At 43.6% G+C, this 17,373-nt stretch overlaps 1 protein-coding gene across 4 annotated transcripts in view; it reads left to right on the forward strand.

Moving 5' to 3' along the window:
• The window catches only part of LOC126383016 (cAMP-specific 3',5'-cyclic phosphodiesterase 4B-like), a 98,080-nt gene extending 80,940 nt beyond the window's left edge, over positions 1-17,140 (forward strand). For 2 of the 4 annotated variants that reach the window (XM_050033366.1, XM_050033368.1), the window contains 9 exons: positions 10,224-10,317; positions 11,634-11,848; positions 11,943-12,041; positions 12,492-12,656; positions 13,577-13,676; positions 13,898-14,052; positions 14,170-14,292; positions 14,459-14,641; positions 14,736-17,140. In XM_050033366.1, coding sequence (XP_049889323.1) covers positions 10,224-10,317; positions 11,634-11,848; positions 11,943-12,041; positions 12,492-12,656; positions 13,577-13,676; positions 13,898-14,052; positions 14,170-14,292; positions 14,459-14,641; positions 14,736-15,095 — 1,494 coding nt within the window. In that variant the 3' untranslated portion in view covers positions 15,096-17,140. Of the gene's footprint in view, positions 1-6,634; positions 6,953-8,984; positions 9,702-10,223; positions 10,318-11,633; positions 11,849-11,942; positions 12,042-12,491; positions 12,657-13,576; positions 13,677-13,897; positions 14,053-14,169; positions 14,293-14,458; positions 14,642-14,735 lie in introns of those variants that run through there. The other 2 variants (XM_050033369.1, XM_050033370.1) reach the window with 2 other exon arrangements.
• The last annotated feature ends 233 nt before the right edge of the window (positions 17,141-17,373 follow it).

Below are 17,373 nucleotides of genomic sequence, written 5' to 3' on the forward strand. Positions count from 1 at the left end.
TCGCCTGCATATTCTTTTATATGTAAATGAAAAGAGTGCATTTGTGAAGTTGCAAGGAAGTTTTTGCACCCGTATGTCCAATGATGTAACTTTAAAAAAAAAGTTATATCTGATTGATGGGACTTTTGTTAATGAAATTGCAGTTGGTGATTTCCATCAGAGCTGCTTGTGCAAGATGCATTTCTCTTAAAAACAGAACAGTTTACTGTCATATTTTAGCTGAGGAGATTCATGTATCATGTGTAGAGGGATCTTGGGTGAAGACAATTTTGTTAACTCGCATAGGAACCTTTTAATTTCCAAAGTGCAAGTTAAAAAAGTTGAACACTAATATGCTCTTAGTAACTGATATTTCTGGTCACGTCTCACAGTGCAACCTAAACTCTAAATTTATGCATCACTGTGTCATTTCCTGCTCTATCCACTGAGATAGCGATCACCATAAGACCTCCCAGGCACACAGCACACAGCCAGTATACAGTGTTATCTCCCAAACCAACATGAACAAAGATTTAGAGCATGATATGGAGCTTGTTATGATGGCCCGACTGACTGACTTGCTCTGTGTTGCAGTGTCACTTTGCACACTGTATGCAAAATGTAAATTGCTTTTCGCCACATTGACGCACTTGCAAAGTAACAGCCGTTCTGTGGTCGTGTCTGGGCTGGCCTCAACATTTTATGGATCTCTTGTTAAAAAGAAGTGATTGGTTTGTACACATGACGACGGACTTCCTGCTGTCTTTGAATAGCGTAATCACCTCTTCCATGGAAAGGGCTGCTCTGCCTCTGTGTGTTAACTACCTGCGTGTTGCACAGTTGGGCTGAGCTTCAGATGTCCATGCAGTATGAATTAAGCTGCACCCAGATGAATTTGTCATTTACTTTTTAGAGTGGGGTGGATGTTGGGTCTGTTGTAACGTTGAGCTCAGTGACACATTGGTCTACTTTCTCAAGTGACGTCATCATAAAAGGTCACACTTAACTGACAGACATCCATTTGTCCAGACTACAGTCAGACATTAACAGAGAAAATGATGATTTGTTAGAGGAAAGTTCACAGTAGCTTTAAAGGTACACTCCACTGTTTTCCAACTATATCATCATATCTTATTAAAAAGAGGCAGCTAATTGAAAACACTCCACTGATTCTCCTTTTAGAAACTATAATGTGTATGTATGTCTGCTTTTAAATAAGGAAGTATTGCTTAAACAATGGCTGGTATTTTGTGCTAAAGTTTGTGTTTCTGCATTGCTAACAGACTTGCCAACATGCAAAATATTGCATGCAACAACACACATAAATCAACAGTAGGCAAACCAGACATTTAAAATTATCGAAAAAAACATTTGTTTGAGTCATGACCAACAGAACAAATAGGCGTGATGTGTAATTTGCCTTTGCTGCCTGTGCTGGCTGCAACATGTGCCACATTCACTGACGCACCATTTGTTCCACTTTGTAGATTTACGGTCACAAATGCAGCTTAAAAAACTAAAATAAAATTGCTAATGTAAAATATCTTATCGAATGAGGCATATCGCAGAAAAGACATGCATGTTAGAAACTGTTCTGATAGTATGATGTTGTTGCTGTAGGCATCTAGGCTATGGCTACTGTCCAATTTTTTTGTGTCTTTCCTCTGTGCTATAGATTGAGTTTTTAATTTGTCACAGCACTCGAAGGCAGCATTGATGTAGCACGTACAGGTTGCGTTTTATTAAGTGTCATAAAATGCTCAAATTATTGTACATTCAATCGTACAGAGGGCAAAAGTATCGTACAGACATGATAATTATCGTACATCTGGCAACGCTGGTTAGCAAGTCAAATGCTTCGGGTGTAGCTCTTCTGGACAAGTGGCTAAAATTAAATATGCTGTCAGTGACTAGCCGGAATATGTGGCTGGACTGCATTGCTACATACATGTACACATACTGCACATTAATGGAATGAGATGTAAATTACTTGAAATTAGCTAACATATAAATTGAGTGGAGCGGTGCTTTGAGCTGAATGCTAACTTTAGCCTGCTAACATGCTTTCAGTGGCAATTTTAACATGCAGTTTTAATGTTTACCATGTTGACTATCTTAATTTAGCATGTTAGCATGCTAGTATTTGCTAACCCGATGGAAACATCATTGGCTTGGCAGATATTTAGTTGCCTGGGTCCAGACATGAAACAGCTGTTTTTCAGTGGAAATAAGAGACAACCAATGAGCGCCGTGCGGACATTAACAATTAGCAAGTCAGCGCCACGGCGGGGGATTAGCGTCGTAGTTGTCAAGCTGTGCGCTGAAACCGTGGAGGAGTGAGCGCTTTGGACAAGATAGACGCTGCTATCGAGGCATGTAACTAGCATGTTGGCATGGCTACGCCTCAGTGTTGACTTAAGATGATGTTAGATTCAGGCGGATATGTTGGTCTCTAGTGATTTGGCGGTAAATCGAATCCTCCTCCCCTGTGGAAATCAGTAAGAGTGGACACAATGTCAGACTGAAGATGGAAACGGAGTGTAAAAGGTTGACAGTTCTGTCTGATATCGGTTGAGATATTTCGTTATTTAACAAAGTTTTAGCCAAATTCACATTTTGACAATGTCATCGATAATGTCTGCACCAAATTTCATAGCAATCCATCCAAAAGTTGTTAAGAATTATTACTAAAAAACAGAAATGTCAACCTCATGATGATACTGATAGGAAAAGTCGAGGATCACCAAAGTCGTTCCATCCTCTGGGCTGCGTGTGATTGTGCAAAACACAAGACAAATAGATGTTGCCATCACTGGAACCCTGATACCATGGCTAAAAAGATAAGGTATCCATTTTCATCAATTGGTGTGACAGATTAGATAAATCTTACATGTTATTTTAAAGCTTTAAAGAGAAGTCAGCTTTCTGGTTCGGTTTAAGTGAATAAAAATAAACACATTGTGGTGTTTCAAGACAACACAAAGCAGCTATTTAGAACTAATTACTTCCCTTTGCTTTGATGCACTTTGATTTTCTCGTGCCTATTTCATTTGTGCAGAGCTCAACCAAATTGCTATACAGTGCACAGTATTACTCAACCCCCACGCAGACAGCGGAGACCGTATGGCGGCGTCGGATTATAAACACCCGGGGTGGTGTTGTCCATTTCCGTCTGTATTCTACACTGTGGTCTGAGGCAGGATTGGGATGGGGAGGGGTGTTGTCAGACCGTAACGGGTGACTGTGACCGTGACACCAGTTTCCTGTTTCTTTATTTCCCGTGCCCCCGCTGCCCCCTCTGCTCTGCTCCCTGGTTACCAGACGACAATAGTTGTGCTTTGACCATGCAGCCAGGTTGAGTCTTTACAGACAACCGCGTCACTGGGACTGTGAGAGACAATAAGCACAAGGCCCTGCAGGCGCACGGCAGCACAGCCGCTCAGTCAGGCAGGCCGGGCACATTGTTTGCCCTGAGTCAGAGTCCCCCCAGTATGACCCAGTACCAACTCAGAGCATTGTTGACCAATCGTTTTTTTGAAAGAAAGAATGGAGGTCAACAGTTTATGATGTTACAGTAAAGTGTACTGGATTGTTGTGCAATTGTTCAGGGACTGAAAGAAATCATTGATTGACCCGCTCCCGTCTTTTTTTATTGCAAAATTGGTGACAAGTATGCACCGTTAAAAGAGCAGTGTGTGGGATTTAGTGCTATTTGGCAATGAGGACTACAGATTGCAACTAGCTGAAAATTCTGTGCCAAGCGGGAACTCTCAGTTAGGATTTCTTCAGTGTTGATTGTTCAGGAGGTTTTTACCGGAAGCTGAATTATCCACAGAGGTCTCTTCCTCTCCGAAACAAACAGACCAGGTGATTGAAACCAGTAAAAACACTGAATAAAGCAGTTTGACGTAACAAATCAGTGTTTCTCCAACTTGGTTTGGCATGTTGCAGATGGGCACTGGTCTAGCACCTGCTAACGTGTGCTCACCTTTTTCTCTTATAACTTAAGATCCAGACATTTAGTGGCATTTTAGCCGGAGCGGAATTATCCACAGAGGTCTCTTCCTTTCCATAACGAACCCAGTGATTAAACCAGTAAAACACTGAATTAAGCAGTTTCACATTAAAAAAAAAATCTGTGTTTTTCCAACACTACTCGTCTCAGAGGGGCTGTTAATTATGGCGGCAATTGCGAAAATGCAGATATCCCCATCTGGAGCTGATGTTTGGTTCATCTGTTGTGGGCTATCCTAGAAACATGGCAGTGCAACATAGCGATCTCTGTAGACGAGGGCTCACTCCCTATGACGATATAAATGGTAATGAAAACACAATGGTTATTTTTTTTTCGTGATTATACACTAAAGCAGGCGTTTTTCAGGCCAAGGACTCCTCATCTAAAAGAAAGACAGAGCAGGGACACCCTACTACATTTATTCATGCATTAAACTGGGCCTACAGTAATGTGTTGGCCCTACGAGCCATAGCCTTTTATGATGCATACAATAGTAAGCTATCAATTCACGAAAAGTTATAATTCATTGTGGCTCATAAGATTGTCCGTAAACTTGGAATAATGATAAAGTTAGTTGGCCAATATGTTCAATACTACGTAACTGTTAGCTAACTAGTTCACCTCGCTGTTATGCCACACAGCGATTTAGCGTTTGCTAGCTAACATAATTGCACCAATTATACATTTTTTTGAGAAAAGAAAACTTAAATGACCAAACAGTAATTTGACAGCCCCCCTGCAGTGACTCTGACAACCCCCTGGATGGCATGGACCCCCCTTTTGAAGATCCAGGCACTAAAGGAAACATACTAATACATTATATTCCATTCCTGCCAATATAGCCCCCTAAATCCCACACACTGGACCTTTAATACAGCATCCAGTGGCAGTCTTAGACTCTAGGAGGGCCCTTACAAAGAGACCTATCGAGGCCCCTGATGGTTACACCTATTGTTGTATGTATGGTAGTTACAGGTGACGAATGGTATCCAGCTGTCATACAGGTCATAGGTTGTTTTGAGGCTGTGAAGGTGCATCTAATAGAGGTTTAAGGGGATTTATAGTTGCCTTTGCAAAATCTGCCAATATACAGGGTTCCTGCAGATGTGTAAAAAGTCTTAAAAGGCTTTGAATTCATTTATCGAAAAATAAAATCTTAATTGGTATTAAAATGTTTTAATCTTTCAAAAGTCTTAAAAATGCCAAGACATGGAAAGTAGGATTTTAAGAAACGTGTTTTTTTCTGACATTCTGACAAAATTTGCAATAATTGTTAACTTAAAAAAAAGAAAAGATAGAAGATTACCAAATGCCTCTCACATCAATGTCACCGAAAAGTATTGTTTCATGTTACCCTAAGTAATTGAAATTTTGTTTTATGTAAAATTCTTAAATTTTATTCTGAGTGACATTGAAAAGTCCCACTTTCTTTAAGCTGTAGGAACCCTCATATAAGTGGCCATCAGGGGCCCCTTTTTCCACATTTTCTGGGGGGCCCTCAAGCATTTGCCTGGATCCTCTCCTGACAGTGCATCCCTGGCAGCATCTGCAGGCTTCACTCCTGCCCAACACTTACATGACGTGATGTTTGACAAAGAGCCTGTTTCTTTTCGGAACCAGAGAGGATGTAATTGAACCCACGATCAAACCCAGGGTGTCTCCACTTTCAGCGTCCAAGGGCACAGGTGTATCCGGGGCTACGGGGACCACACACCCTGCTGACCGCCAGCCTGGTCGCTGTGACCTCAGAGCGGGGAGCTGCTCCCCTGCCCCTCCACTATCATTAGCCTCGCCACACTTCCATGCTGATGCTGGTGACGGCCTTGGACAAACACTGCCATCTGAATCCAGTTAGGGGAGCTCGGCACTTTGCGGGTTAGCGTGCGAGCGAGCCCCCGAGCAGAGTAGGAAACTTTAACTCACGTGTGGTCACTTCGGCTTTGAAGCGCCGCCGTCTTCAGAGGGGAAAAAATGACAAAATTATTGAAACAGATGTAGCGGTGGGTCTGTAGCTGCAGCAGGGGTAATGGACATTAAATTATAGCGTTGTGATTCGGTTTGACTGAAAGGGTGGCGAGGAGATCAGACATGCTGCAGTAGTGATTATGGTGCCTAATTGTAATTAAAAAGTTTTACCTCTGTAATCTGCTGTTATCATGGAAAATAAACCAGAATGAGGACGGCAAATATGAAACCTGCTTATTTTCTAACCCTTTTCATACCTAGTTTTGATCAACACCTTCATGGAACTGTGACTGACGTTACTAAACTCCAAAAACTCGCGAGGTATGATGTGTGAGTTGACACTGTAAACAGCCGCACAGGGGACAGAGGCAGCATTGGATAACTTTGGGCTTTGTCAGATTGCACAGTCGGGGTATTGCAATGTGAGGTCAAACTGTTCCCGACTGTGCAATCCTGTTTCTATCTCTGTTCTGTTTCAGTCAATGTCAAATTGTGCTGTGAGCCAACTTTTAAAGACTTTTCCCAAAGGAATGTCATAGGTGACAGTATATCAGCTGCCTGACTGCTGAACTTGTTAATCTGGGACTTTTCAGTGATGAGCTCAGGTATGTTAGTTGTTTGGTGCCTGAGGCCATGTTAGGAAGCAGGATGTCTACCCGTAAATGACCTCAAAGAATTACTCTATCAAGCAAAAGGGAAGTAGGTGGGGGCACATGCTCGGGCCTGTGTTGGAGGGAGGAGCTATCGACCTCTTGTTAGACTTTGTAGGCCAGTCAGTCAAGTCGGCATTATCGCTTTATGTTTCCTGCCTGACTCCACTTGTGAATAGAGAGAGGAAGCAGGCAGAGTCTGAGACGCACTGAGATAGAGTTGTAGCTTTTAAAACTTTTAAAGGATTTTCTTACAGTTGTGTTTTTTTGTTAAGTGACAATGGGACTATGTTGTTCTGAAAAACAGAGGCAAAACCTTGGGATGCATACGGGTTGGAAGAAGGTGAGTTTGTTTTGGAGATGCTTAGATTGTGTTTCAGGGAGTGTGGGCTGCCATATGGAGAGTGTGATTTATCTAAGAATACATTAAATCAATTTTTTAAAGGTAACTTCTCTTAAAAAAAACATGCTGAAATGTTGACTTTATTGAAGTAATTTCATTGATATTTTCCTGTTTTGCTTGGTTGTTTTGGGATTCAGGTCAGTGAGGCAGTAGTTTGGTGACATATTTAGCTTAAAAAACATTTAACACTTATTTTCCTACTTAAAATGAGTTCAGGTGTTTTGGCTTACACCCAAACACACATTTACATTGCCATTTTGCGAGACAATACATCCAGTGTGCACCTATTTTGAATATTCAAACTTTACGAGGCATCAGCTCATCCTCTTCTGAGAACTAACCACATGTTTTTCTGAGTTTATGAAACTTCTCTAGGTTACCTAAGACGTGTGTGAGCACTCTGCCAACGTAATAGGATGTATGAGTGAGCAGCATATATTGAGTAATCTATTGTCTTGAACACACTCACAGACATGTCACCACACCGCGAGCGTATGCCGGGCGTCTGAGCTAAACTGTATGACCTCGAGTGACTGCACTGTGGCTGTGCGCCTCATTCATTTCCTAGAGGTCACAAAAATCCGCACATTTCCGCTGCTTTAAAGAATCAATTACAGGTTCCCTTTGAATGGAATAAAGCCCTCTGATTCCAAGCTCAATTTTTTGTCCTTACGAGCCCTCTTTGATTTTTATGGACTGCCTCTGGCAGTCTGGGTTTTGAGTGCAGCCAACGCTTTGAAAGCGGTATTCAAGTTTCACAGTCAAGTAGATGTTAGCTGTCTGCTTGACAGCTATTAGACAGCTGTTGAGACCAGAAGAGAAAAGACCTCATTGTAAGGAGTAAAGTCCTGGCAGAAGGCATCATCGTGGCCGGGGTTTTTGAAGACATTGTAAAAACAGGAAATTACAATCACATTTTCAGGATAAAGCACTGATTGCAACATTATACCTTTGAGTTCATTATAAAGATTAGGATGTGGGTTTGCATCAGTGCTTCTCTCTTTTGACTAAAAAAGCTTTTTTCCATTACAGCTGCAACAATAAATCGATTAGTTGTCAAGTATTAAATAAGTCGTAGACTAATCTGATTATTGATTAATCAGTTTTAGTAGTTTAACAAGAAGAAAAAAGCCAAAATTCTCTGATTACAGCTTCAAAAATGTGAATATTCTCTGGTTTCTTTCCTCTATATGACACTAAATATCTTTGGATTATGGACATCAGAGCACATCATCCTGGGCTTTGGGACGTTTGTCACCATTTTTTGACATTTGACACAACAAACAAATGATGGGTTGATCAAGAAAATAATCAACAGATTAATTTTTGCGTCACAATCTCCCTTCTTTAACAGAACCTGTGTCTGTGTGTTTCTGTGTCTCGCCTGGTTGTGTCGATGTAGCGCATCTCTGCTGCAGATTGTGTATTCAATGTGTTGTACATGCTTGTGTGTATGTGATGTGATGCAACGAGTTTAGAGCGGGGACCACCGTGAGAACGATGGAGGGGAGCCACGTGACTCTGTTGCCATGGCGTTCAGGTTGTCGTGCAATTGGCGGTACACTGGTGGGCGGCAGACTGAAAACTCTCTCATCTGTTTGTCTGCAATCGTCTCCGTTTGTGTGTCTGCTGCAGCGAGACAGGAAACATGTTTTTTTGGAAAATATTGTAGACAGTAGCTGAAACTGAGAACGAGAGCAGGTCATTAAAATGTTCTGTAATGATGATGTAGTGTGGCGTCTGTAGCGGCTTATGAGAAAAGGGCTGGTGAATTAGTACCCGGTGTCTCCTCACCATGTGATAAACGCTCTGGTGCTTTGAAGCCTCACATTGCGCAGTATGCGTTGGATCTGTTCTGCATTACTGAGCAGGGGGAGCCGATGGAGAGGGGAGGGGGACTGAGATGAGGGGGGGGGTGAAAGAGATAGCGGGAGGGGGGTTGCAGAGGAGTGAAGGAGAAACAGAGAAATAGCAAAAGAAAGATGTGGAGGGATTCTCCAAATTTTCTGCAGTGTTGTGCATGGCTCAGTGTTCAGCGAGGGTGGGAGGCAGAGAGATAGAGAGACTCCATCAGCCTCTCAGCCACAGGGGACTCTACAGCTAGAGCGCCCCCCCCCTCCCCTCCCTCCTCCGCCTTTCTCCGTCCCTCCTTTCCTTTCTCCCTCTGTCTCAGAGCCTGCCCTTCCTCCCTGCCTTGCTCAATCTGGGATTGGGAAGGCTGGATTTCCCCCCCTGCATGTCACCGGATAACATTTGGAGGGTGGCAGGAGGAGAAAGAGGTTTAGAGAGACGGACAGAGGGAGCGAGAACCGAAGAAAGGGAGAGGAAATATTGATTTCATCCAGGGGGATTCCGTCGCTCTCGCCAGAGGCTTGGAAAACAGTGGGCGATGCTATGAGGAGGCGCATTTGGCCGGGGATGTAGGGGTCCGCCACAGCCCCTCTCTGGAGAGTTCAGCTGGGGCTTTTTCTTTTTTTTTTTTTTTTCTTTTGTAAACCATACTCGACCGTTGGAAGGTGGGGATTCGTTGGCGCTTCGGGCTTCAGGTTGAAGGGCTGAGCTCAGCCTTGGGGGTCCACTCAGAGAGGAGCGTATAGGGCTTCTGCTGGGGAGCGCCAGGGGCTCAGCACAGCTCAGCACCATGCCTGAGGCCAACTACCTGTTCTCTGTGTCCTGGGGATACATCAAGGTGTGTCCCAGAGGAGAGTAGATGGGACTGTGTGTGTGTGTGTGTGTATGTGTGTGTCTGTACATTGACGTCTGTTCACTGCAGCTGGCGAAATGTCCTTGTGCATTGATTCAGTTGCATTTCGATTACACACTCGGACGTGTTTGATCAGATTAAACTGATTCTGGCGTCCTGCTGGAGCTCAGTGGCGGCGTGCACTGAGAAAAATTGCCGCATTTTGTTTCCCTCAGCATAAACATGACACTACATCTTGTGTATTTGCACTGCATTTTGTTTGTTGAAATGCTCAGCAGTCAAGTGTCTCAGCAGCTAACTCAAACCAGCATCAAAAAGACACAAACACAGACCTTATATGGCGCATAGCAAAAAAACAGGCTGTTCTCATGGGACATACTCCAGTGGAAAATAACAGGAAATGCTTTATTCCCCTGCACGGAAACAGCACTAACATTAATGAATGAATGTCTATGTTCTCGTATAGGTCATTTAACCTTATGTATGTTGTTTTCTTTATGCCTCCAGTTCAAGAGGATGCTGAACCGGGAGCTAAGCCACCTGTCTGAGATGAGTCGCTCAGGCAACCAAGTGTCAGAGTACATCTCCAACACCTTCCTTGGTGAGCACTGCAGCACGTACTCACACACACATGTTAATAAGATTTAAAGGAACCAACATCTTTCAGGAGTGACACTTGCCGTCTATATGCGGCAGAGGTTGGCAGGTTACCCAAGCATGTGCTAAGTAGCAGAGAAACTCTACTGTAGTTGCTCCACTGCTCTCAAACCAGTCTGATCTGGTCTGGAGGGGGAGAGACAGAGAGTCCCCTCGCTCTGACTGCAGAGAGATGTGGAGGGAGGGAGGAGGAGGAGGGGGTATACTTGGGGAAGACTTCAGTGAGATCAGTAGAGGAGAGGGGGAATGTGTCTGTGCATGGTTGGAGAGTTTGTGTGCACATAGTGCCATCAGGTCCAGATAGCCACTGCATTATTCATCAACAGGCCAGCAGTGCTTCCTTGTCTCTTAAAAGCCCGGCGGCGTTTCGTGACTCACGGCCAGCCGGTCTGCCCCTCAGGTTTTCCACCTTCCCATCCAACTCACCACCAGCATACACGCAGCCAGCTTATCAGGGCTGTGTGCAGACCAGTATTCTGCTCTTGCCAGTAAACACGCCTCCATCTTCTCGCTTAAAAGGGCAGCGAGGCTGAATGCACGGCGAAGGAACTATACCTCTTCTAACAATAGAAGTGCTGCAGCAAAAAGCGATTTCTGCAGCTGCTTGTGGTGGACCGCAGAGAGAAACTCGCCTTTGAAGCTCAGTGCTTTTGTCGTCATCTGTGTTGCAGCTCACACCTGTCAGGTGGAGCGAGAGCATTTTCTTCCTGTGCTTCACAGAGGATGCAGCTGAGATATTTTTCTCTCACTGCGGTGCACATATTCACACAGAGTCTTGCGCTTACGCACATACTGTCAGCTGCATAGAGCATGTGAGAATCTCATTCAGCCCGCAGACAGAATCACATGCACCAAACAAACCCGCAACATAACAGGACATAAACACTTAGGCCTAATGTGAGCCAGCTTTCCACGTTTCTGTGGATTGTTATTACAACAGGGCTCAGTTTCTAGGAATGCACGGCACACTGCAGCATTGGATATCATAACATCTCATCAGTACTTCTTGGCCCTTCTTATTCTTCTGCTTTATCGCTGTCAAAGGAAATTTATTTTTAGCAAAGTTAAGTGTAACTGAAGGATTGCTTGCTAATTAAGCAGCCATCAGTGCAGCTTTAATGTGTTGTCACGTAGGTGTGAGAGGTCAACTATCTCCCCGTGTTAACTTTGTTTACTCAGGTTTATACATGCTTGTACAGCATCCCAGAGCCGCGTGCATCGTTTTAATCTTTTTGTGTCCTTTATTTCTGTTTTCTCCAGACAAGCAGAATGAGTTGGAGCTTCCGTGTCCTGTTCCCAAGTCGAGGGAAAGGAAGAGGAGGCAGGGCCAGCAGCAGCAACAGCAGCAGCAGCAGCAGGGTGGGATGATGACTCAGATCAGCGGGGTGAGGAAGGTCAGCCACACGCCCAGCATCTCTGGAAGCTCCAGCAATCGTTTCGGGGTCAAGACGGACCAGGAGGAGCTGCTGTCAAAGGTAAGCGATGGACAGAGAAAAAATAAAACATGTAATCAAAAAGAAAGCTGTTTAATCGTCTGAGACGCTCACGGTTGTTTCTGTTTTCTAACAGGACCTGGAAGACATCAACAAATGGGGCCTGAATATCTTCAAGGTGGCGGAGCACTCCCACAACAGACCGCTCACGTGCATCATGTACACCATCTTCCAGGTGAGCGCCTCGCCTCTTCATCCTCCTTCATCTTCCACCTCAGAAAGAGCTCATTGAAAAAACCAAATGTGTGAAATAGATACGGCTATAGAAGACACGAGGCACAGCCCACGTCAGCACACGCAGTATGTTTTCTGTTGCGTTAAGCTGTCAGTATCACTACAGGGACATCTGCTAGAGGGACATTAGCACTTGAAATTGATTTCTAGGTGTGAATCATCCTGGCAGGAGAGCAAACTGTTTTCATTTTCAGCCTCCTCTGTAGTATATGATTCACAATTTGCCGGATACGGTTTTAAGAATTGAAGGTCAGATCAGTAGTCTGCGGGCAAACGCATCGACTGTAAGAGATGCTTGAAAACACAAAAGACACGCTGCAGCATCTTCAGTGAGGAATCTTGCTGTACTTTTTTTTTTTTTTCTCATTTTCCTCCTCTGTGTCGCACGCAGGAGCGAGACCTCATGAGGACGTTCAAGATTCCAACAGACACCTTTGTGACGTTCATGCTGACCTTGGAGGGCCACTATCACTCCGACGTGGCCTACCACAACAGCCTACACGCTGCTGACGTGGCCCAGTCAACACACATCCTCCTGTCAACCCCTGCACTTGATGTAAGTCACGTTTCTCACCATGTTCTTAGCATCAAAGTACAGTTACAAATATCTACATTTTGCATGCTTTCTGTTGTTGTTGAATTGGCTTTAAATTAAAGGAATTTAAAAGGGACACTGAGGCCATTGTATCGCTTTCTTCTAAGCCAGACTCCATTGAGAAAAATGGTAATTTAACATTGCAGAACACAGAAGCTGTTGGTACCGCTGCCTCGATTAGTTAGTTTCTTTCTACTATTGTGTGATATTGGTGAATCTGAACTAACCCTTTTAATTGCCGAAGTCACAAAATAACATAAACAAACTAACTGATGGAGGCTGCAGTGGACCAGCAGCTCCTGCATTCAGCTATGTTAAATTACTGTTTTTCTCAATGGGGTCTGGCTTTGAAATCACTGTCTGCCGCCAGGTAAAGCAGTAAAAATATATTAAATAAAGCCTACACTTAACTGATATTGAATTTTTTAGGTGGCTAAAATACGTTTTTCTGCTACCCCATCCACAGCAGTACATTGCTTAGCTTCAGTGGCGGTGCTCCTGCTTGTTTTTCCAAGCTAGGAGTGCGCCGACCGTCATCTACTTTATGTAACACACGAACCGTGAATAAGTAACTCGCACAACTCCATTTCAAAAGATCCAACCTATCCCTTTAAGTTACACTCACTTATGTGATTTGCATGTGACACCATTTAAGTGTGGCATGATCGATCACCCACACCTTTTTCTCAAGTAGTATGCTTTAATGAGGTGGCTGGCATCACCGTCACCAAAACTGGCATGCCCCTGAAACTGCATGCCGGAGAGAATGACACATGGAAGGATTGGCCTCGAGCGATTGTTTAATACCTTACCTTGTTTGGGCAGTTTACCGACAGTGAAGCTCATCCCTTTGTATTCTTCTTCCTTCTCCTCCAACGCAGGCGGTCTTCACAGATCTGGAGATCTTGGCAGCCATTTTTGCCGCAGCCATTCACGACGTGGACCACCCAGGAGTGTCCAACCAGTTCCTCATCAACACCAGTAAGTCCTCTTCACTGGCACTTACTGTTTGTTAAAAACAAACACAGATTTATTTAGTCTACATTTACAAAACAGGCAGAAATATCTGCATGGTTTAATGGGATCTGGGGTTTTAGGGACATTGCATGGTTACCATAGTTACCTGACTTGAGTTTAAAAAGCGAGAGCTCCATTTAATTTCTCTCTTTCTGTCATTTCTCCCTTCCTCCTTCTGCCTTCAGACTCTGAGCTGGCTCTGATGTACAACGATGAGTCAGTGCTGGAGAACCACCACCTGGCCGTGGGCTTCAAACTGCTGCAGGAGGACAACTGCGACATCTTCCAAAACCTAACCAAGAAGCAGAGGCAGACGCTCCGGAGGATGGTCATCGACATGGTGAGGAAACGTCTGCATATCCGCCTGATGTTGCGTTTTGGCTTTCAGAGTAACTACTTTATTGCTTCCCTCCTGAATTATTTCTTACATCATTCTCCGTGTCGTTCTCTCATCCAGGTATTGGCGACTGACATGTCGAAACACATGAGCCTGCTGGCTAACCTGAAGACGATGGTGGAAACCAAGAAAGTGACCAGCTCTGGAGTCCTGCTGCTGGACAACTACACAGACAGGATGCAGGTGAGAGGCACGCTCGTATAAATGACTCGCTTTTGGAGCCAGCTTCAAGTGGCCATTTAAGAAACAGAAGTTTTTGGCACTTAACGTGTTGGACTCATGTGTCAGCCGTGGCAGTTTGGTACACTTGAAAGGGTTGCAAGATGCTGATTTTTTTTTTTTCCTGCAGGTTTTGCGTAACATGGTTCATTGTGCCGACCTGAGCAACCCGACCAAACCTCTGGATCTGTACCGCCAGTGGACAGACAGGATCATGGACGAGTTCTTCCACCAGGGAGACAGAGAGAGGGAGAGGGGGATGGAGATCAGTCCGATGTGCGACAAACACACAGCTTCAGTGGAGAGAACACAGGTAGAGAACAAGAACACATCCAGCTCCAAAAATATACAGTGAATATTGTTGTTTTTCATGTTTTACTGACGTTATCCCTTGTTATCTTTTCTAGGTTGGCTTCATCGACTACATTGTCCACCCTCTGTGGGAGACGTGGGCCGATTTAGTCCACCCTGACGCCCAGGACATCCTGGACACTCTGGAGGACAACAGGAACTGGTACCAGAGCATGATCCCCCAGAGTCCCTCCCCTCCTTTCTACACCAGCGACGGGGAGGGCGGCCCACATGGGGAGGTGGAAGGTGGACCTGTGGCGAGTAAATTTCAGTTTGAACTGACGCTGGATGACCAGGGTGGCGACAGGGAGAGCACAATAATGGAGACTGCTGACGGCGTAATACTCCAAGACCATCCCTCTGATCAGGACGGGGTTGAAATGGCAACACGCGACGTCTCCCCGGCAGAAACATAGCCGAATTGATGGTGACTTTAGCGTGCGGCAAGTTTTGCTGTTTTGGCAGAAATCATTTAATTGCAGTAGAGCAATCCTGCAATCTGGCTCTTTGGAGCTGCCTGGCAAAGAGGGCCTGACTGAATGTGGGGCACCCCTGCAAACGAGGTTAGGAAACCCTGTGGCAGTTTGTTTTTGAGCCCCCCTAGAAGGGAGCTGGACGAGGTCTGTTCTTTAAAGGACTGTCAGACTGCAGGGGCAGGGCTGAACCTCACAGACAAAGACGGTGAAGTGGACTTTATGTATCGGTGTACTGGGACTAGTAAAAATTCCAAACTTGCACTTCAGGACGTTTTTTATGTTCATTACGATTCTTTGTATTGTGTCGGGACTGGATGCCACCTGGTGAAGCGTCCAACCAAAAACTACTGGTCAGCAAGTCATTTGTACCCAAGTAGTTTTTTCTAACACTTGTCTAAAAAAAATAAGTTGTGTGCCTTTTTTTAACAACCGTGTCTTTTTGTAAGTGTTTTTATAATTTATTGAACACATTCATGTAGCTGTAAAATGTGTCAGATTTTCTACAAAGAGGACACATTTGTCTCACACGGTCTTCCTAATGTTCTGGCAATAGTATAAGCTCGTTCTCACAAAAAGCGTTCAGTGGATGTATTTCTAAAATCAGACGACTTCCCAGCACAATTTGCACTTTGTGGCATAGAGCAGAGAGCGTGGAAAACATCAGTAATTTACATTATAGTCAACATGTAAAACCAAAATAATTAGATTTCTTTCAACTGTTTTTCTTCCAATAATTCATTTCACAAGCAATTAAATATCTCATTGATCAAATTCCTTGAATAAGACTCCAAAGATCCTGGAAAAAAAAATCACTTTGATGATTTCACTGCCACCTCTAAAGAGTGTGATCCCATGCTTGAAGAATCACTAGTGTAATTAAATAAACTTCCAATCAGACGCAGATTGATCCCTGATGTTGTTGTGTAGCTGGATGAGGAGTTCAGGCAAATTAAATTATTAATTAAATTTCACCAAATATATCCAAGATAAAGGTTAGAAATCTCCCGTCTATCCCTGTATGGAAATCTATTTCCACCGTGTCATCCCTGTTTCATCAGCTCGCACACATACCCGTTGTGTTCAACAACATTGTCGTGAACAGGCTTTAGACTCATTTTGAACTTTGAATGACTGTAAGACTGTGTGCACATTTTAAAAAACAGACACCTGATAGTAATAGAATAATTGTATCACATAGTTTTTATTCCAGCACTTTGAATATGTCGACAGTTCTGCAGCTGGTTGCTGATCTGTCCAACACTACCTTAAAGGTACCACATTGTAAGGTGCAACCTTCAGAATAAAGGGTGGAGGGGGCGATGTCGCGTCATGACACGATATCTCCCACATGTGTATGTGTGTGTGTGTGTGTGTGTGTGTGTGTGCATGTGAGCGTGTATGCAAGTGGTCACAGAGTTGCACAATCTCGTTGCACCCAGCTGTGTTGTGCCGACCCCTCAGCTGTTTGTAACAGTGTATTTATTATCTTTCTCCTTGTATCTGATGATATTGTTATTGATTGTTAATATTCCCTGTATATTTGTTATTATTTATATGCACTACCACGTGTCAAATCACAGTTTGACTGAACTTGTCTGGTGGTTCTGTTTTATTGTATTGAAGCAAGCTGTTTTGCTATAAGACCGTAACATGAAGTTATGCAGCTCAATTTTGACAATTTGAAATGTTTGTTTTGAAAAATCCCGCTAGACACGTTTGTACAGTCTGAACCAACGACGCCTCACGTGAGGCGCAGAAGAAGTCTGGCTTTTGTTCCTGGCGGATTATGAAGGCTGGATATTTACTGCAGTATATTGTGTACGGTGACGGGTCATTGTACAGCTAAAGGAATATTTGCTGAAATATATAACATTGTTTCAAATATATTTTTTCAGTGTTTTCCTCACAATATATGGTAAAATGGTGTAAGTTGTGCTCAACAAATGTTTTCTATCAAATTATTAAAATGGGCATGTATTACAGAATTTTCTGGTCTGTGTGTTTTTGGATCACATTAGCAAATAAATCACAAGAATTAGTCATTTACAAAAGTATTTTATTTATTTACTTATTTATTTATATATATATTTTTATATACAGTGGTGTGAAAAAGTGTTTGCCCCCTTCCTGATTTCTTACTTTTTTGCATGTTTTCCGCACTTAAATGTTTCAGATCATCAAACAAATTTAAACATTAGTCAAAGATAACACAAGTAAA

Source organism: Epinephelus moara, chromosome 21 (genome assembly GCF_006386435.1).
Source record: "Epinephelus moara isolate mb chromosome 21, YSFRI_EMoa_1.0, whole genome shotgun sequence".
In the NCBI taxonomy this organism is placed as follows: Eukaryota; Metazoa; Chordata; class Actinopteri; order Perciformes; family Serranidae; genus Epinephelus; species Epinephelus moara.